This window comes from Psammomys obesus, unplaced genomic scaffold, assembly GCF_907164565.1.
Source record: "Psammomys obesus unplaced genomic scaffold, mPsaObe1.curated_primary_1811, whole genome shotgun sequence".
Lineage (NCBI taxonomy): Eukaryota > Metazoa > Chordata > Mammalia > Rodentia > Muridae > Psammomys > Psammomys obesus.
In genome coordinates this window covers 13,054,851-13,076,258 of record NW_026596125.1, presented here as the reverse complement: position 1 = coordinate 13,076,258, position 21,408 = coordinate 13,054,851, and the positions used below count along the sequence as shown (strand labels likewise).

Below are 21,408 nucleotides of genomic sequence, written 5' to 3'. Positions count from 1 at the left end.
GTTTTGTTTTTCCTTTGATTTTTTTCACTTGTGATAGTGGTACCATATTTGGGATGAGTAATGTTTATATGGGAAAACAAAAAAGCTGTATAGCCCTGTATACAATGTAGATACTATTTTTGTAAAAAAAAACAAAAAACAAAAAACAAAAACCAAGGCTAAATTAATGAACAAGAGTACTGAATGTTCCATGATTAGATTTTCCTGTATTTCTTGTGCATTAATCTGACCATAATTTCCCTGTATATTATGTTCATGTAGCTGAGTTTGTAACTTCTATTAACTAGATCAAGTTACCAGCATTTGTTGGTATAAGTAAGCACCACAGTTATCCCAAGTTGAGTTTAAGCCAAAAACACAGAAAAAAAGGGGTCTTCCGTATTGGAAGACGACAATTTTTAGGGTGTGTGTTAATTTCAGTTTTGTATGTTTAACTTTAATAAATAAAGTGTTTTTAAAATCTTCAGTGTGTTAACAAAGGGGCAGAGTCTATGCCAACTTTAATGTAGTAAGCTTGTACACAGAACTACCTAGAAGAGAATGCTGAGTCTGATGTTTCATAAGTTCTTATGAATTACTTCACTGTGTATAAGAAATTGAATCATAAATTTTGTCCTGGTAAATTGAATTTTTTAGGATAGTGATAAGGTAAAATCTTTTCATTCCCTAACCCAGAAGGTTGGGGTTTTCTTCATCAATATGTAGGACAAAAAGAAAGGCATGGGTTACAATAGAAAAGGGGCTACTTGGGCTATGGCCCAAAAAATGGTCTTGGTATGTTAGTACTTTACCTGTTGCTTTAGACAGTTCTGTTGTAATTGAGACCATTCTGCTTAAAGAGTGGGCCACCTTTTGTATTTATTTTTCTTAAGGGCTTTGTCTTAAAAAAGAAATAGAAGTGATTTTTTAAAAAATTTTTATTTATTCACTTTACATCCTGGTTGTAGCCCCATCCCTCCTCTCCTCCCAGTCCCACCTTCACTCCCTCCCCATTAACCTATTTCCTCAGAAAAGGGAAGCTCCCTTTCCCATTCTACCCCAGCTCTTCCAAGTTGCATCAGGACTGAGCATTTCATCATCTCCTGTGGTCTGACAAGGCAGTCCCGCTGGGGTAAGTGATCAAAAAGCTGGCAAGTGAGTCCATGCATTCCCTACTTCCCTTACCTGAGGACCCACATGAAGCCTAAGCTGCCCATCTGCTACATCTTTGTAGGGGGCCTAGGTCCAGTTCATGCATGGTCCTTGGTTGGTGCTTCACTCTCCATAGGACTCTCTGGGCCCTGGTTAGTTGGCTCTGTTGGTCTTCTTGTAGAACTCCTGTCACTTGCAGGTCATTTTCTCTTTCCTCCTATTTTCCACAAGACTACTCATCACCTGACCTTTGGCTGTGGGTCTCGACATGTGTTTTGAGGCTCTGCTGGTTAGTAGTCAGAGGATAACTCTGTCAGGCTCATGTCTGCAAGTTTAGCAGACTCATTCATAGTGTCAGGGTTTGCCACTCTCCCATAGGGTAGGTTTTTGGTTGGGCCAGGCATTGGTTGGGCATTCCCTCAATCTCTGTTCTAACGTTATCCCTACACATCTTACATATTATTCTGAAAAGTGGTGCACAGTATAAGATGAGCAGCTTGTGTCAGATCTACATGTGGCCCTTGAGGATATCTTAGTGTTAACACTGATGTTGGTTTCCTTGGACTAAACTGAAAGGACTCAGAGGTGAGGACCTGTCCTTAGGTGCCAACGTTGAAAAGATGCTTCATACTAAGACTACTTCATAAAAAGTAGTTAAGCTCTCTCTCTATTCTAAAATTAAATAGAAACCCTGGGTGAACTATGTTTTGATACAAAACAAAGATTGAATGCTGATTTCTAACTAGAAATGGTTACAAGTATCTTCTCAAAGCTTCATTGACTTTTGAAGTTTACCTACTAGCCCAAACATTAGTGACCAAAAATTTAGTTTTAATCACAGCTAGCAAATGCTGTTCTAATTAACATGTAGCAAGACTATATAGAGCATGCTAGAAGAACAAAGACTGTAGAACCAGACTGCTGTTTGTCTCCTGACTTTAAGAGGGACAGTATCGGACATGGCTGAAACTATAGTGATGTCTGCCATTCACTGTGGAATGACAGTGAATTCTGGTTTCCTTAACTAGTGCAGTGCATAATACTGCTACTGGTTCTTTTACTCTAGAACATACTTAATAGGAAAGGGATAATGTTCATAATAAAAAGTAAACAATTTCTGTCTGGATCTTACCCAAACCAAGGTAAGTCAGTTACAAACACTGCATCTGGTGTGCATCCTTAGTTGCAAACTGTGTTGTAGATTAAATATATAATAGCTTTGATTTCTGAAGAGAGTGCATTTAGTGGTGGTTTTATGAAGATTAGGCATCAAGCCAAAAGGCACCAAATTATTCTACAAGATTTAAAAGCGTTTGTCTAGTGTGATGTGGTTTTAATGTTGAGTGCTGAGGTTTTTTCCTTTTGAAAATACCAAGGGATACGCATTAGGTAACAAAGGAGAGATAACCTTCTTATGACTTGTGTCAGTAAGTTAGGATTTTATAACTTAAAACCAGACCTTTCAGAGGTGAAGAATGTTGTAAATTAGCTAAAAATGTATCCAAAGTTTAATTTGGCCTAGCTTGGATAGTAACTGAAATATTAAAAAGGAAAAAGTATTTAAACCAATAAGGTTTTCTATTTGTTTTAAATCCTTACAGTGGTTCTACAAGTATCTGCTCAAATTATTTGTACTACAGAGCAGTCACTGGTACGTACTAATCTATAAATCCAACAGTAAGTGTAAACATTCTTTATTTCTTGGGTAGTTTTTAGTTGCAAAATAAACTGAATTTTTATAATGGGGAGGGAGGGCACAACAGGCAATGCAGTAGTTTTAAAAAAGAACCCTAAGAACCAAGTTCCTGTTTAAAAAAGCAAACACATACACACACACACACACACACACACGAGTGCATGCACAAGTATGTGCACAGGTGTAGACAAAAGTGATTCTGAAACTGATACTACAGGTGAGACATTGTAAAAATTGGTCTAGCCAAAAAGTTTTCAATAAAGACAGGGTTTCACTTCTGTGAGGTTGTCCAGTTGCCTTCTTGGCTTCTGTAGTTACAAAGGTGGATCTTTTGTAAATACCAGTGCAGTTCTGAGAATAGTAGGTATGTCTTGGTTGACAAATTAGTTAACAGTATCAAATTTTAGTCATTTAGTTCCCACAGTCAACACTGGTAGCTAGCCCTATCTACTGTGCACTTTAACAGTTAATTTTATGAACCCAAGTATAAGTCACTGGAATTTTGTTTCCTAACAGTTTAAGAACATAGCTAAATGAGCTGTGGTTAAACTCATTAAAAGGGGCTGTTTTCAAGAGCCACTTTTTCAGCTTGGCACCCAAAATCATGATTATCATTTTTGCTAGTTCATTTTCTTTTTTTGGTGAAACAAAATGTGGTCCCCCCACCCCCAGCTCTATTTACTATTTACTTTAGACAGTAACACCCCCCCCCCCCCCCACACACACACAAGGTTTCTGTATATCCTGTGTTCCCTGGCTGTTTAGCAACCAGGCTGGCCTTGGAATCCACCTGCCTCTGCCTTTCAAGTGCTGTGATTAAAGGCTTTGCCACCATACCCAGCCTAAAATGGAGTGAATTTCTGACCCAAGAAAAATAATTCAGACTTGGAGGAAATATTTGTCTCCTGTATTGAGGGAATTTGGAGTTGAACCCCAAGATCTGCAGCTACGCTATTCTTTAAGAGATGGTAATTGTCCAGTTTTTAATGGCTCAGGAGTAGCAGGAAGGAGGAAAGAGAAACATACCTTGCTTCTGCCCGGAATTTGTTCCTCCAAAAGCATTTGGGTTTGTTTGACATGACTTACAAAGAGTGATGACATATTCACTTATAACCTCAAGCTATCTTTAATATGTATCTCAGACACACTTTATGGCTTGGGCTACATTGTTAAACAGTAAACTTTTTATGTCTGGTATGAACACCTAAAGTGCCCAGTTACTGCCTGAGCAGCGCAGTTTTTAAGCATTGTCCATGATAAACTCCAAAGTAAATTTTTTTTTGTTGAGCTAGGGTACCATGTAGCTCAGGCTGGTCTCAAAAAAATGACTTGACTATCCTGCCACCTCCTCTCAAGTGCTGGGATTTACAGGCCTGCATCATCCCAGCCAGTTTATGGGATGGTGGGGATGAAGCCCAGCTATTTGTACATGCCAGGCAAGTATTTTAACCAGTTCAGTTGGCAGTGTTTATAAAAGTGTAGTGTCTTGCTTGTGCCACTGTTAATAAACTATGGCTGAGAAAACGTACAACAACCACAACCAAGTAAAATTGGTAGGTAGTTAATGTCCTTGGAACGGCATAACTACACTGGTGTCTTTGGTGGGAGTAAAAGCCTCAGGTTCAACCTGTAGCATCATAAGACAGAAAAGGCAAGAAAAGCACTTTACTGTTAGAGATGTTGCATAGGCCAAGGCGGCAGTTAAGGTTTCTTTTATAGCCAAGCATGTCACTAATTAACTAGGCACATTTAGTGAGGCAGTGGTCATTTTCACTGTAGAGTATAGTCAGCCTCGGGTTAGGTTTAAAAAAAAAACAGATGAGCAGTAAAACATGATAAATTAATCTTACATAGCCTTTCTTTTAAAAAGCATTTAACATAAAAAACTTAAGCCAGGTGAGGTACAGTCTAGAGTCATCTACTTGGAGGCTGAGACAGATCACCTGAAGTAAATACAAGTTCAAGTTTTATGTGTGTTCCCAACATTTAAGAAACGTGACTTTTCGGTAAAAGTCCAAATAACTAAAATTTGAAATTAGGGCTGGAAAGATTGTTTAGTTGCTAAACTATTTCCCTTGCAAGCATAAGGACCCATGTAATTTTTTTAAAGTCAGGGAGCCAGTCTTTAATCCTAGTGCTTTGAGGTAGAGGCAGGTGGATCTCTTGAGTTCTGGTCCAGACTGGTCAATAGCAAGTTCCAGGAGAGCCAATAGTGAGACCCTGACTCAAAAAATTAATTAAATAATAATTAAAAAATAAAACAGTAAATTGGAGATGATGATGGTTAAGCTGTTAGGAACACTGGATGTTCTTCCAGAGGATTGGAGTTTAATCCCCGCATTATCACGGTGGTTCCCATTCGTCTGTAACTCTGGCTCCACAGAACCTAACATCCTGTTCTGGGCTGTGGGCACTAGGCACACAGATGCAGACGCATGCATAGGTGAGTGCTTGCAAACCCAGCACCAAGAATTCCTGGGGCTGCCAGCCTTGCCTGTAAGGCAAGTTCTAGGCCAATGAGGGGCCCAGTCTCAAAAACTAAGATAGATGGTGCCTAAAGAATGATGGCCAAAGTTGTTTGGCTCACAAACACAAGTGCACATACCCACACACGTGCACATTATTACCCTTTGGTTTTCTTTTTAGCACTACAGCTTTCTAAGAGCATGAAAATCATTTACATATATTGGTTTAAACCCTGACGTTTCAAGACCAAGACAGTCAATTAGTAACTGTAGTAGCAAATGGGTTTTTTGGAAATAAGGCATTTGCCCCAGAGTGTACCAAATTGGGACTGAGGGTAAAATATGTTAGGCTGTTTTTAGTAGGTATGTTGGGAGTATTACTTTGGTTTTGTCTTGGGATTTTATTTTTATTTATTTTTGTTTTGTTTTTCAAGACTAGTCTTGGCTGTCCTGGACTCACTTTGTAGACCAGGCTGACTTTGAACTCACACCTACCTCTGCCCCCTGGAGCGCTGGGATTAAAGGTGTGCACCACCATGCCCTGCTTTTTATTTCTTGTGTAAGTTTTGTCCTCATCACATGAAGAACAAGCCTGGGAAAGAAGTAGTGTCGGGATATCTAGTTGATTTATGTGCAGCAGGTTTGTAACGAAGGCTTCGCAGTCCATCGTACTGTATCTACACAAAATGGGAGCATATAAAGTTCCAAATTCTAGTCCTGTCATCCATGGGAACAGAAAAAAGCTCTAGCCTGGTGTGGTGGCACGTACCTTTAATTCCAGCACTCAGGAGGCAGAGACAAGTGGATCTCTGAGTTCAAGGCTAGCCTGGTCTACAAAGCGAGTTCCAGGATAACCAGGGCTACACAGAGAAACCCTGTCTCAAAAAACTAAACCAAAGAGAAAAGGAAGAAAACTGAAGCCACTTCAGTGGCTTCCATTTACTTTCCACGGTAAGGACACACTTTAGGAGCAAGCTCAAAGGCAGCGAGTACACAGGGCACAAATTACCTGGCTGGGAGTGACTGTAAGGGAAACCACAGGGGTTTTTTCCATCACGTCCTCTGCACCTGAAGAGTAGCAGGTTTCATGCTTTGTACCTAGAGGCATACAGTGTTTCACACCCATTACTTCAAAGAACTTTATCAGCACAGGCAAGGAGGAAGTACTTTTGGAGGCACAGAAAGAATACCCCAGGTAGTGTGTGTGCTGAGGCGTATGCATGCCCATGACATTTCATGTATAGAAAAAACGGCTCTGACAGTAACACACACAACTCAACTGCACTGCTAAATATGGTTGTTTTTATTTTCTTTTTCCTTGCCCAGCCCTATCTAAACATAAAATAAAACTACAGGACTGAAATTAACAACCCATTAAAATCAGCAATAAGTTATGAAAATCATAAAGCTTTTTTTTTTTTTTAAGTAATTAAGGGTAGTTAAATTATTTAAAGAATACAAAGTCCAAACAGCTGAGGGTAAGGTCTCCAGTAGGGCTTCCTAGGGCAAAGCATAGGCCCAGAGGGAAACCTCAAGAGTTTGAAAGACAAAGGGACACATGACATCAAAGTGCAGGCTAGAAAGTTCGCTTAGAAGGTAACATTTCTGAAGATATTCATAAGAGCAACAATAGCACCTGCACAGTGGGTTGGTGAGGGAGGAAACTGCCTGTAGAAAATGCAAATCTTTACATTAAATGAGACAAGTGCTGAACTTAACTATGTTACTAGGATAGGTTGCCTACTATGGATATCAGATGGTTAAAAGCTGGTAAAAGGGAATGATCCTAAAAGAAAACAAAAACAGCATTGACCTTTGTCTACCCAGCCCAGACCTCATTCATTTTGTGCACTATAAAGAGTGAGGTGTGAGGTGTTTTATCGTTATCAAATGCTGCATCAAAATAGACAATTTTTCCCCACGTGTTTTTTTTTTTCCACTATAAAAGACATCTATGTTTACTTATGGACAAGCTTTAAAAAGATGTCATTTTGGTTTTCAACACATAAAAACAGTTATCAAAATCTCAAATAAAAATGCTGCTGTGGCTCAGACCTTGGCCTGCTATAATGCGTGCACAACTCTTCAGATCCGCAGACAGAGGCACATGGAGCTTTTCCTCCTGTGATACAGGCTGTCATGCATGGGCTGCCCCTATTGCTGAAGGGTGGCGAGCGGGTGGCTGGGTGCCCTAGTGCTAACAATGCAGGTAAGGTTAGCTGGCTGAGCATGGAATCCAACAGAAAGCTGAGCTGCATGGTGATCTCTTTCAAAAGGCTTCATGGGAGTCCCTCCTTTTGTAGAGCACGAAATGAGCTTTTTAAAAATTCATTTTTTAAAAGAATTGATCATCCACAGGCTCCATGATAAACTGAGGCTGAGTTTTAATTGCTCTTTAGCTATTCAAGATTAATGCCTGATTATCCTGTCTTTTCCTTACTCTAAGTCTGATTTTGTTTCCAGGGCCAAGAAGCTCAGGAAGGGTTTATAACCCAATCCTTAAATGTCTGCTCAACATAGCATGAGCAGACTAGAAAAGGAGAATGGAGTCTCCACTGTCTCTTTTAAGTCAATGCAAGATAATCACACACACGTTTTCTGCTGCTCTTAGAAACTGTATCTTTCCAGTATATGAATATTTGTTCTACTGGGGAGGCTCCACCCCACTTTTTTTGTTAAGTATTTGCTTAAATATAGGTCTTCTGACCCTTTTGTTCAAGTATAGTTTTAATTTTAAAGAAGAGACTGCATCATGAACCCAATGTAAGAGACAGTATTGAATTGGCCCAGTGACTATCTCGCCCTGCACTGTTATGCCATGCTGGGTTCTAGGAAGTGAAGGACAGTTTGACACTGGCACTGGAGTAACCCTCGTCACTCCCAACACTCTGCAGGCTGCTGTGGTCATCAATGTCACTGATGCTGGTGGTACTTATATTGTCCACTTCTCCATGGGAGAACTCTGTGCTTTCAACATCCACTTCAATCTCCTCTGCCAAAAGGAAGAAAGAAAAAAAAAGGACCATCAATAATCTGTATGTGCACTTTTAGAAGTTAAAAGGGTATTCAATGAGTTTATCAGTGATCTCTGGGAAACGAATCTTCTGCAAAGGGGAATTCTGGTATACAGCAGTGGTCTTGATTTAGGCAGCAAGTTTACTAAAACCCTTTGACGCCAGTCTGTCTGGACCTCCCATTAAAAGCACTTGGCCTATCTGGGAATTAGTACTTAATATTAAAAGATCCCTACCCAAGTGGTTTAACAACATCTGTTTTATATTAAACCAAAGACTAATTCACAGTACTGTTTATTAATCAGGGTTACTTTAAAGAGGTGGGTAGAGGAGAAATAAAGATAGAAAATTTATGTTTATGCATCTAAATTTTTGGTGGCATTACTCTAAAGATGAACTTACAGATTTCTACACTTCATCACGAATTCTGATTATTTAGTAACTAAAGTCAACCATAAAGTAAGTTTGAGGGATTTGTGTTTGATTTTCTTTCATCAAATATAGCTTCAAGCCATCTCCCGTATGTCTGTGTGTGTGTATTTGTGTAGGGTGGATTTGTATGTGATGCTTGGAATTGAATCAAATGCTTTAAGACAAGCAAGTACACAGCCCTCAAATACAGCCTGAAATTAGTGGCACATAGCCCTGACCACACTCACCAATAGTATATAGCAATACACATTTCAAAATCAAAAGGCAGTCAAATATTGTTTTTTTCCCTCATAAAGTAGAATTAAAAACTCACTCAGAGCTTTTCAATATTCTTCCTCAAAGCCCAATGTTTTACATTCAATCATTAAAAAAAAGAAAAAAGGTAGGGGCTGGAGAGATGGCTCAGCAGTTAAGAGCACTGGCTGCTCTTCCAGAGGTCCCACGTTCAACTCCCAGCATCTACATGGCAGCTCACAACTGTCTATAACTCCTGTTTCAGGGGATATGACCCCCTCACACATGCAGGCAAAACACTACTGTACAAAAAATAAATTTAAAAAAATGGCAGAATGTTGACAGTAGTTATCACTGATGGCTACACACACAGGAGTTTGAATATTTTCATTACTGTACCTCTGAGTATGTAGGGAAGTTTCCATTAAGAAGAGAAAACAAAAAGTCTTTTTACAAAAAGTTACCTGTCGAATATTCAAAAATTCTCAAGATTTTATGAGCTCAAGCCAGGTGTTGTGGCACTCGCCTGTAATTCCAGCCGTCTGGAAGGCAGAGGCAGGTTGATCACTGTGAGGTCCAGGCCAGCCTGGTCTACAAATCGAGTCCAGGACAGCCAAGGCTACACAGTGAAACCCTGTCTTGAAAAAAAAAAAAAAAAAAAAAAAAATTCATGAACTCTACTTCCCAGATGTCAGGTTAAAGCTCATCATTACTCAATTCTGGGAGTTTATGGTGTAGGGCTGAGGTGGCAGCAGCTAAAGATGAACAGATCAATAAAATCTAAACCTTTTAAAACTTTTTTGTTAATTTTCTAAAAGGCAAATGTTCTAGAACACATGGGAAAAAAATTAGTATCACAAACACTAAGACAGCAGTGTCTGTCCCTGACAATGAAGTGTAGGGCTCAACATCCTTTCTGGGCCATTTCTTAAGCCGAGTGTGTACCCTCAAGCTAATACACTGAAAACACTATGAATAATTTCAAACTGAGGAATGCTATACAAAGAGACGGGCAGTATTCAAAGTACTTCAAAAGATACTAGTAGCAAAACTAAGAAGATCTGGATAATGCTTTACAGCAGCATCATGCCAGTGCTCACACCTTGGCTTCAGTAAGTGCAGTGTAAGGGAAACTTGAGTGAAGGCTAATAAGAATTCTGTATTTTCTTTTTCTTTTTGTTTTGGCTTTTCAAGACAGAAGGTTTCTCTGTGTATCCCTGGCTATCCTGGAACTCACTCTGTAGACCAGGCTGGCCTTGAACTCAGAGATCTGCCTGCCTCTGCCTCCCTGAGTGTGCTATCAATATCCAGCAAGAACCCTGCATTTTTTAAACAAAACTTTTCTGTAAGTCTAAAAGTATTTCTATATACATGCATGAAAAAACTGTAGTTCACAAAGGCACTGCCACACAATGATGGAAGTCAGGAGTGTTGCTTACCGGAGAGTCTGCTCATGCTGACCTTGCAGATGCTACAGGCCAGCTTTGGTCTCTAGCACCAAAACAACAAAACCTAGAATCTTACGCTGCTAGCTAACAAGAGAGCAAATGCAGTGTCTGCCAGCCTTCCCCTTAATTCCAGAGAGACTCAGTATTTCCTTCGAAAAGAGACGCTGCCTACCTCGCTCTGAATCAGAGCGATCTGAAGAGATAGTTGATCCAATGCTGTCCATTCGTATTCGCTCCATCTCCTGAGGACCCTGCAGCTGTTCCAGTCGCCGCTTTAAAAATCTCTGTTCTCGTTCCAGGTTCTCAAGCTGGTGCTGGCTCTTCCTTTCAGCTTCTTCAAGTTTCTAAAATAATGAAATTTTGCTTACATTTGTAGTCCAGTCTAAATCAATAAAACTGAATTTTGCCTAACATTTTTGTTTGGCAGAGAAAATATGGATATACACATTACATATTACATCATACATACATACACACATTACATATGGATATCTACGTACCTTTTTATATAAGTACAAATAAGCACTCATATTTTTTAAACACAAAAATACTTGTCTTTTTTTGTGTATGAATGCTACATTACTTGGGAACTGTAAAAGTCTATGAGGTAATCTCCACAAAGAGAAACCTCCTGCAGTGTGGTATTTGATGGAAAAATACTGAGAGATACGGCCAAATAACGTCATCTCCACAAGAGGGCACAACTGCCTTCCATCTGGGTATCAGAAGGTTCTTGTTATTTCCCTAGCATTCTTAGGCCTAAACAGCCACACTATCAAAAAAAATAAGTTCATTTAATCATGTTATGCTGCTCCATCGGATCAGCTGGCATGATTTCACAAACGTTTCTCTGGAGGTCAGTTAGCAAAGAGGATGGTCCAGTGAGCTGTATACAACAAGCAGGAATCGTTGGTAATGATTAAACCAGGGCCCAGAGACTGGGGCAAACCTGGTAGTGAAGATTCTCACCTTGATGTGTGCTTTGGCTTTGTTGAGCAAACCGAGTGTTGTATGCCTGGTGCAGTCTGGGCCCAGCGGGATCAGAACTTTCAAGCGTTCTAAACACAGGCGCAGGTGAGCTCGTCTGAGAAAGACATTATCCAATCAGCACAGCCTGGATATCCACTAGAAACACACAGTCTAAAGATCGCAACTTCCAACTATTAGCTAATAGCTGTGCTTCACCCCCAAGTCCTCAAAGTACTCACACGTGTAGGGGTGTCCACACCCCACGCCCACCACTCCTGCGCTCTGCAGACAAGTCCCTTTATATATCACCCCCATGGAAATCTGTCAGTGTGTTCTCTAGCCTGCTCCATAATCTTCCTACTGTGCCGTCAAGGTAAAAAGGGATACTCACGCAACTGAACTTGATTTCTGAATGCCTAAAATCAGGCTAGAGTAGGGTTCCAGCTACGGCACAAGGAGATATAAAATGCACCAAGGTTCCTGTTTCCTCCCACCTTTTAATTACAGATACATATACCCGCGCTGCTCTGTAATTGCAGCCGTCCTAGAGGGCTGAATGTTTACCTAAGAGGTGGAGCCACAGGAACTTCCTATCTTCAAACATTTCAGTCCTTCTAAGAAGCGGCAATCTCATATGACCCAGCACAATGCACACAACAAAACTGTGTGCCTAAGTAGCGTGAGGCAAGTGGGTCCGACACTCAAGCCCCCACTGTTATTCTAAGTGGGCTACCGCTCATTAGCTTTCCTCCTCCTCTTCCATTCTTGTGACCAACCCTAAACAGCGACAGAATTATTTACTCAAAAATCTCAAATTCTCTGGGAAAATCAGAATTCTTCCTGGAAATGCTACCAGTGAGCCTCATGGACTTCCCTTCTCCGACTATGGCCATGTACGTAATGGAGACATTAAAACACTCCTCTCCACGGTAAAGCCTGTGCTTTACCACGCACAGCAGTTCAGTGTGTAGGGTGTGGACTACTTCAAAGCTCTAACTGAATTTTCTGTAAGAATTTCAACTGTATCAGGAGTAAAGCAAGCCCCCCATTCTCTTCTCAAAGGGACTAAAATAGTTTCACTAGCTCACTAGGCCTTATACATGAGAAATGATGTCAAGTGAAATTTTCAAATGTAGCAATTTGAAAGAGGGGTAGCAGGTGGTAAGTGGCCAATTACGTCACTGACAAGCAAGGATGATGAAGTGTAGTGAGGTCAGAGGTCTGGCTGACGTCAGGACTGTTTCAACATCCACAGACCCAGGCACAACTGAAGAGAATCTCAAATCTTTTTCCTGAACCATCATCTCAAGCCTAATACTTGACTCTAGGCTGAAGCTGGATATAGTTAACGTAGATAAAGGAATGTTTGCATCTCTCCATATTTAACAAGTTTAAAGTTGCTCTGCTGTGCTAACTACCTAAACCTCTCACATGAGGCACGCTACATGATCAGGTTCCTCTCGCTAAGCACAAGAGGATCAAAATGAAAACTGCACACAAGGTAAAAACACCTTTCAAATCTTCACTAGGACCACTGTGCTATCTGTCTAACAACTCCCTTCGTATTTCATGGCTTGAGGGCCACAGCGAGGCTGGCGGTTTTCTTAATAATCAGAGGCTCTGCTCTGAACTCAGCCTTCTCCAAAAGTAAAGAAAGCAACTAGAAAAATTAAGAACAGAGGAACAGTTCTGCCAATTCTGTTCAAATCACTCAACTCCAGAAATGTGGTGCACACAGCAAATGATCTTTTAGCTGAGATTATGGGCTGGAGACCAGGGTAAAATGACCACCAATCCTGCACCAGGCCCAGGCTCAATCCCCAGGTATGAAAACAGCTAAACAACAACAAAAATCCATACAAAACAAACCCTGTACGATTAAAAATACCTCCATTTCTTTCATACAAGAGAAAATAGCTGAGGTGGCATTCTATAAAGAAGTACCAACTATGTTCAGTTTCAGTGTAAAACCTAAATTTATTAATTAACCAAGAGTCAAAAGTTTAAAGCCTAAAGTGGATAGGGAAGGCAAGATTCCTTCCATTCTGTAAAAGCTTTTCTCTTAGCCACTGTGGGCATTTCTTCAGTCTAGTAATTATAAACATATTCCACGATCCAGTGTGCACCAGGAGAGCACACCACAGGGCCACCAGCCAGGGTCCTCCAAAAGAAGCCTCTGGGTGAAGGGTGAGCAGTGCACCTCACTCATTCCCGGGGAAGTGGCACCTCTAGTTTTTGTACTTCAAAGTGAAACAAGACATTTGGAAAGAAAGTCATGAAGGTGTATGAGGGCTGCCAGCTGCCTGTGCAGAGCTGCCGTTCCAGAATCCCACTCATGTTCACAGGCCACCTCCTTCTAAGGGCAGTGGACACCCTGCTGGAAACGGAAGCTGAATCACCTCCTCCTCCAAGTTCTCTCTGAACAGCAAATTCCTAAAGAGCCGCGTGCCCATTCTCCTCAGCACGCTGCCCCTACGTGCCCTTTACCCCATGTCTCTGTTGGTAACCAGACTGCAGGCTGAACCACCGATGGCCAAGACTGGCCTATCTTTTGGTGCCATCTGCTCTTTTCCTGCCTCCATTCTCATGTGACCGGTGACTAGGAAACCTGTTAAGCATTGCCAGATCATGGGCCAAAAGAGACACAGAAGGTCTGGTTTGATCTGAAAATCCATACTCACTGAGGAAAAAAAAAAATCAAATACATAATAATGTTTTTCAAGTCTCTAAGAAGAACTGATATCCAGAATAAGTTTTTGCAAAAGGTATGTACAGCCCTGCATATCACATTATAAAATTGATGGAATTAGACTTAATGGAAAATGGTTTTTTAAAAATGTTAATTTCCTGATTAGCATTTACTTAACTTTTATTTAACACATGGATACTCTGTAACACATGGTTAGCTCCAGACTATAATGTTAAAATCTGTTGTAAGTTACCATGAATGACAGTACATCCAGGTTAGGAACCAATACTGCAACAAGGGGCTGAGGTTGGAAGAAAATCCTTCTGCTTGCTAAAATGGAGAACTAAAGGATAAAGAGATACAAATGTACTCTTATTTTCAAAGACACTTTGAAGTCTGTTTTAAAATGAGATTTTTCAAGTAGCAATTCCTAGCCAACAACTCTATGAGAAAGGTCCTATAAAGTTGTCCACATCTTCAAAATGGTCAAGACCCTGAAGGGGAGAAATAGTTGACATCTGTCTGCATTTTGGTTGGTTCGGATCATTTTTCCCTGAAGAAACCAATGTTCTTTATTTCAAGCCCTGTAAACTTCACCACTAAACAGTGTATCACAAAACAGGGAAGAAAGAGACTTTCTTCAAATTAGGATACTTTGAAGGGTAGTACATCAATTAAAAGCACATACAGTTGCTGGAAGAAAGAATTCCCTTTCAGAAAAAGAGAAACAAAACTAAACATCACACCATAGTGTTTTCCAATCCTGGTGTTTTTCCAGCCCTCTCTGGAAACTCTAATCCCCCTGCCCAACAATGAGAACTCTAACCCTGCCTGCCCCACAAACAGCACTGGCTGATGCCCTTGGAGGCCCAGCCCTTCATTCTTCCACTACGGGATACTAAGACTTTGCCAAGTAACTAAATCAAAATGAAAAACAAGTGAAGTGATAGGGACAGTGCTTGTATTTTCCTCTGTGCTGTATTACGCAATGGGCAGGGAGTTCTCCCATGAGCCACATTCTTCAAGCTCTGCTGGCTGCCTGCCAGTTCTCACTCCCTACATACTCCTGCACATGGCAGTAGCTAGCTGCTATGCTACACATTCTATATACCGGTTTCTCTACAATTTAATGGAGAGAATGTCTAAAGATAGACAAAAATCTGTCTCTTACTTTAAAAAATCAAGCACACTGCTTTCTGCTCATGAATTTTATTTATGAAAACATATATGATCATATTCTGTTCACCTTATCCTGTTTATCAACAAAGAAGCTAGACAAGCTGCTCCTATAAACCAGTATCTGGGACTATGTTTTCGCCCACAGCTCACAGCTGTAACCGGGCAAGTGGCATTTTCCTAGAGTGAGACTTGACTATGGTAAGCATAAGGTTCAACGGCAACAGAAAAACAAAAGATCTGGGACCTTCTTAATACTTCTCAAACAAAAAAACAAAAACAAAACAAAAAAAAAACCAAATAAAAAAAAATCCCTGCTTTTATTTCATATTCTTCTCAGTTGGTAACTGTAAAATAACCATATTAAAAATCAAGAAGTATCATAATGAGGTTGTAAACACACACACTCACAAACAACTTCATGACCCTTCTGTCCTCCTACCCCTAAGGGTACCACTATACCCACTGGGAAGTCTTAAAAAGCCACTTGCTTCCAATAAATCTAAGTAGTGCAGAAGGTAGGCTGTGTACAGCGGAGGCATGCGTCATTGAGCCAGAGAGCATCTGAAGACCCAAGGTTAATAATGGTATCTTCCAGAAGTCATATTTTTCTCCCCCCCAAAATCTGGAAAAACATTATTTTATATATAAATAAGCAGACATAATACTAAATAAATGAGGCTGCAGAGATGGCTCAGCGGTTAAGAGAACTGTCTGCTCTTCCAAAGGTCCTGAGTTCAATTCCCAGCAACCACATGATGGCTCACAACCATCTATGTGACGTGATGCCCTTCTTCTGACATTCAGAGATACAGAGATATTCATATACATAAAATTAAAAAAGAAAGTAAGATAGAAAACCCATAAAAGAATGTCATTTCTGATTCATGGCTGTGATTATGTATCTCCAAGATTTGGAGATGAGACAAAATAGACAGGGAATCAGGGGTAAGAGGCTATGAGAAATGACAGGCAAGAAGGAAAGGTCTGTGTATGTAGACTGGACTATCACTCAGCCTTTATAATTCAGAGGCAGAAAGAACATCAAGTGTCAGCCAGTCAGAAACAATAACCACCAGTGAGCAGGAAGGCCCCTCATGCTTCCGAGATTTTTTGAAGTTGCCAGGAGCCATCTGTGCCCCTTTGAAGAGGTAACTCTGCTCTCTATTTCCCACCTCTCCAGCCACATTTCCCGTTATTCACACCCTCATCCATGCCGTCCACATCCAAACATGCGTCCACCTTTGTCCATGACTGTGCATATGTGAGCATGTGATTATTTTGTTTTTAAATCTTGCTCTATAAACCAGGTTACCTCTCTAAAGCCCAGTCTCCTGAATGTCGAGATTCTAGGTGTGTGCCACCACACCTAGTTACCTGTTATTGTCACCTCAGTCACATTAATGTTTCCCCTGTAAGACTTTCCTTTACGCATGCCTTCAGGTAATTAGTGCTATTTATTTTTACAGTGGATTTCTTGAAAACATGTACTGTGTACGTACACTGCCTGCACGTATGTAAGTGCACCACATGTGTGTGCGATGCCCAGACAGGCCAGAAGACGGCACTGGATTTCCTGGGTCTGGAGTTACAGACCATCGGGTGATCTAAAGCATATTAATGCTGGAAACTAAACTCCAGTCCTCTGCAAGAGAGCAGCAAATGCTCTTAGCAATGAAACCATCTTTCCAACCCAATCATATTATATTCTACTTGAGTTTAAATTTATATACTTTTTATTATTTCAAATTTTCCAATATTAAACAATGAGTACATAGAAGGGAAAAGAAATATAATTTCTGGTATATGCATCTGGAATGCCTTGATTTGTCAAAGTTGATCTAATAATCAATTCTAGAGCCTCTAAACGGTATAATTAAATGCTAGGACAATATCTGTGGGGCCACCACCGTGAACACTGCGTTATTCTGACTGATGCAAATATAATTACCAATATATGTTATGGTGTGATCTACCAAAGAAATGAAAACTGACAAGCTTCAACTTAACTCCTAACTAGACTTGAAGTCTTTTTAAATAAACAGTAAAGTGGAGCTGGGCGTGGGGGCGCACTCCTGTAATCCCAGCACTTAGGAAGCAGAGGTGAGCAGATCTCTGTGAGTTTGAGGCCAGCCTGGTCTACAAAGTAAGTTCCAAGACAACCAGGGCTGTTACATTAAGAAACCCTGTCTCAAAAACAAAACAAAAGAAAGGTACTCATGACAGGCTGGTGAGATGTTCAGCAGTTAGCAGGGCTTACTGCTCTATTAGAAGACTGGTTCTGATCCCAGCACCTCCACTGGAATAGTTCCCTTAATTCCAACTCTATGGGAGTCAATGCCCTCCCTTCTGATTACCATGAGCACCCAAATTCATATTCTTTCTCTCCTGTCTCTCTCTGTCTCTCTCAAAACTGCACTAATGAACAGAATAACTTTATCAAAGTATTTCAGAGATAATGAGTTACCAAAACACTGGCAAATGAAATTTAGAAATTAAAATTTGTTGAAGTTTACTTTTGAAACCTGGAATACAGAAAGTTCTTGTGTGACTGGAGAAATATGCTGAATAAATGATGAAGCTAGTTTTTGTTTTTGTTTAAAGGAAAACAACAACAACAACAACAACAACCCCAAATCCTTATAAACAGGTAAGAGGGATGCATGCATAGAAATAGGAGGGCAGCTTAATTTCAAAGTTTCTGACTTTGTATCATCTAGAAAGTAGAAATTAATTTTTACCTTTAAGATTTTAAGTTCAAGGGCTGGAGAGAGGGCTTACGTGTTCAGAGCATTGCTCTAATGGGCACCAGGCATGCATGTGTGCACAAACATGCAAGCAAAACCCTCACACACACAGATAAAAACAAACACGTCTGAAAAAGAATTTTAAGTTCAAGTAGTAGTAACAGTTATGAATATAATGGCAGGAAGGCAACCATGAAGGAGAAAATAGAAAACAAATAGGTCAGAAACCCAGGTATAAGAGGAAAGTCTAAAAACTCTATTAAGTGATACAAAGGAGAAAAACAGTAACAATAGCTTAAATCTTGTCCTTTTTTTTTTTTTAATGTTTTGTTTTGTTTGAGACAGGGTCTCTCTACACAGCCCTGGATGTCTTGAACTTACTTTACAGGGGGTTCACAAGGCTAGCAGGGAAAACTCAAACTTTTTTTTTTTTTTTAATGCTCTGTATTCATCTCTAAAAATAAATTACTTTTTTTTTTTTTTTTTAACTGGGAATCTCACGCAGCTACGGCTGGCCCTCATCTCACCATCTCTGCCACTACCTCGAAGGAGCTCCTTGTACAGACTTGAGCCACCAGGCCTGGCTCAAGGCTTCACGTTAGACAGCCTGCCTCATTCGGAAAAACAGCCATTAAGATCTTGTTCTACTTCCTAACAGACTTCTCCCCATTCACTCCCCCTTTTTCACCCTACCTTAGTTCATCTCCTCTCCAGGACTTGGCTGGCTCATTTACCAGGGGCCACCCTTTCTCCCCAAACAAGGACATTTTTGAAAAACAAAAGACAGGGGCGCTTTCTGTGGCCCCCAAGCCTTCTTCAGTTCAGCCAGATGTAGCTTACATGTTTGTTCTGCCTTTTCATCCTCGTGGTGCTTCTTCGCCCCACCACCTGTGCCCTCGGCCAAGCCTGACCCCAGCCTCTGGGCAACAGGTGAGGTAACAGATCTCGGTCCTCTGGTTCCTTCCCTTCGGTCTGTTGATTGCCGCCCTATCTGGCTGTACTGCTTTTTAATATTGCACTGAAGTTTTTAAAACAAAACTTAGAAAAAATAATCTTGTTCTAGAAGCAAATGCTCTTCACTGGAACCCCAACCAGGAACCATCAGAGCGACTTAACGTACCGGCTTGCTTGTGCACACCTGTGCTAACCCTATTTCTATGCATGCATCCCTCTTATCTGTTTATAAGGATTTGGGGTTGTTGTTTGTTGTTTTTTTCCTTTAAACAAAAACAAAAACTAGCCTCATCATTCATTCAGCATATTTCTCCAGTCACACAAGAACTTTCTGTATTCCAGGTTTCAAAGTCTGGGAAATAGGGCTACATCACTGGAGAAAACAGTGGCAATTTGTTCTAAATACAAAATAGCTTATTTTCTTTTGGCAACTCTCCAGGGATTTGGGTGGAGGGAAAGGATACTCCTCTCTGGAGAGATCAGGCTCTGGACCTGGACAACTGTCAAAACTCAGCTGTGGGTGGGAGACTTTTTTTTTTTTTTTAATTATCTTTCACATCAGTTTGGAAACAGATTAAAGATTTCTGCTTTATTAACAGTTTTCCATTCTTTGGCCCTTTGTTGGTGTTCATCCCTTTTCTGGCAGCCCCCACTGGCTGATTTAATGGTACCAAGGGGCTGAGAAGTATTACTGTCCAAAGGAAAAAGCATTCTCTCACAGGGACTGGGAAAGCGATCTGCACTCACAACAGTAGCTACTTGTTAATCTTCTATTTGAAACACAGTGATGTCAACAGTATCGTACCCTGCCAGCAACCATGGGGTAAAGGACATTTTGAAACCAAAACAAACTTCCTACATGCTGGCCAATCAGACATGAGACACAGTGATAAGTTGCCACGAGACACTGTCTTATTTCCCTACACAAAACATATACCAGAATCAAATCTCTTCTACACAACTTATGTCTAATTCTCACAACACCACTCCAAGCTAGAGTTGGATACAACTTTTATGGTATCAAATCGCTGTTCAGAATAACAGAGAAATGAAATTGTTACTGATCTTGAGATCAGTGATTCTACACAGCCCAACCAACCTTGAAGACTGCTTTATAACATAACTGCTTAGAAGCTAGAAATGACAATAGAAACCTGTGTCCTTAAAAATGGCCACACTTCTCAAAATGTGTCAGTGTTAACAGCTCATTTTGAGGGGTCTATAAATATAAGAGGAAACACACGCTTTATTAATGAACAAGAGCAAGCCTGGGAATTAATGCATCCCTAGAATGTGAATATTCAGTTTGCCCTGAGAAAGAATAACCTAGGACGGAGAGCTGAGCGATCAGCAGCGGGAACCATGCTTACTCTTAGCAGATGGCAAATGGTTTGACACTGCTGGACACTTGCCAACTCAGTCAAGCTAGCTAGGGATTATTTTTAAAGTTCCATTTTATCACAATTTTCCCTGAATCAAAATGTTGTGGTTTTGTTTAGGGGAGAGAAGAGGTGGTGAAATTTGGGGCAGGAAAAGGATAATACAGAACAAATGTTGGCCAATGTGTTTGCTTCTCAAACATTAACCTGCCATTTGGAAGTTGTGAAAAAATAAAATTCACACAATGTAAGATATGCCACTGTCTTAGTAATGATATATAACTGATATTTTGATATACTGTCTGATTTCTGAATTATTTAACTATGTGAGTTTTGTTTTTCATTATCCTATGTCACTGGTGTGTGTGTCTCCTAGTCACAAAGAGCCCAAATGAGGAGTAATTTATGAATTCTTTTGGGGACAGCCTAACGTAGCAGAACGTCTGGCATGGGTCTGGAGAACTTCTTTGGTTTTTCAGCATTCTATTAGGGACTGACCGACAAATCATTCTAAAGCAAGTAGAAGACTAATGTGCCTTAAGAACTTCAGTATTAAAAAAAAAAAAATTCTTAAAAGAGGAATGTATTCAACAAACTAACCATTCCCTGAAAGATTTGAGTCAAAGTACCTGATTCAACACATACTGTCCTAATACTGTATTTTGACTTGCTTCTTATTTACATTTGTCTGAATCTTGTTTAACTCTTCTGGAAAGGCTCAGGGAATGTACAATGAGAGAAGGATGAAAACTCCACCATTCACTTTGTGTTACTTCATTCTCAGCTGAATGTTGTTAATTTTCTGTACAGTTTGCCTTATAAATAAGATTTTCCTTGGTTTTATTCACTTTCAAATGACAAATAATTGTACACTTTGATTACATCAATAGCTCTGAATAACAACACAGAAAAATTCATGTTAATTCCATGAATTTGAGAAAAAGAAAAAGCCAACCTGAGCAAAGGTTGTTCCATTCTGTTACCACTGCCAGCAAAAAGCCTTGCTGTTCATCATGGGAGATGATATGGCTCTCTGCTCTACACATACCGAAACAGCAAGAAATGAAAACTATT

General features: G+C 40.2%; 1 protein-coding gene across 3 annotated transcripts in view; it reads right to left on the bottom strand.

The window, feature by feature from the left end:
* Positions 1-6,572: 6,572 nt before the first annotated feature.
* The window catches only part of Mxi1 (MAX interactor 1, dimerization protein), a 59,918-nt gene continuing 45,082 nt past the window's right edge, over positions 6,573-21,408 (bottom strand). For all 3 annotated transcript variants that reach the window (XM_055591593.1, XM_055591594.1, XM_055591595.1), the window contains exons 4-6: positions 11,390-11,504; positions 10,593-10,764; positions 6,573-8,284 (exon numbers count right to left, since the gene is read on the bottom strand). In XM_055591593.1, coding sequence (XP_055447568.1) covers positions 8,121-8,284; positions 10,593-10,764; positions 11,390-11,504 — 451 coding nt within the window. In that variant the 3' untranslated portion in view covers positions 6,573-8,120. The remainder of the gene's footprint in view (positions 8,285-10,592; positions 10,765-11,389; positions 11,505-21,408) is intronic.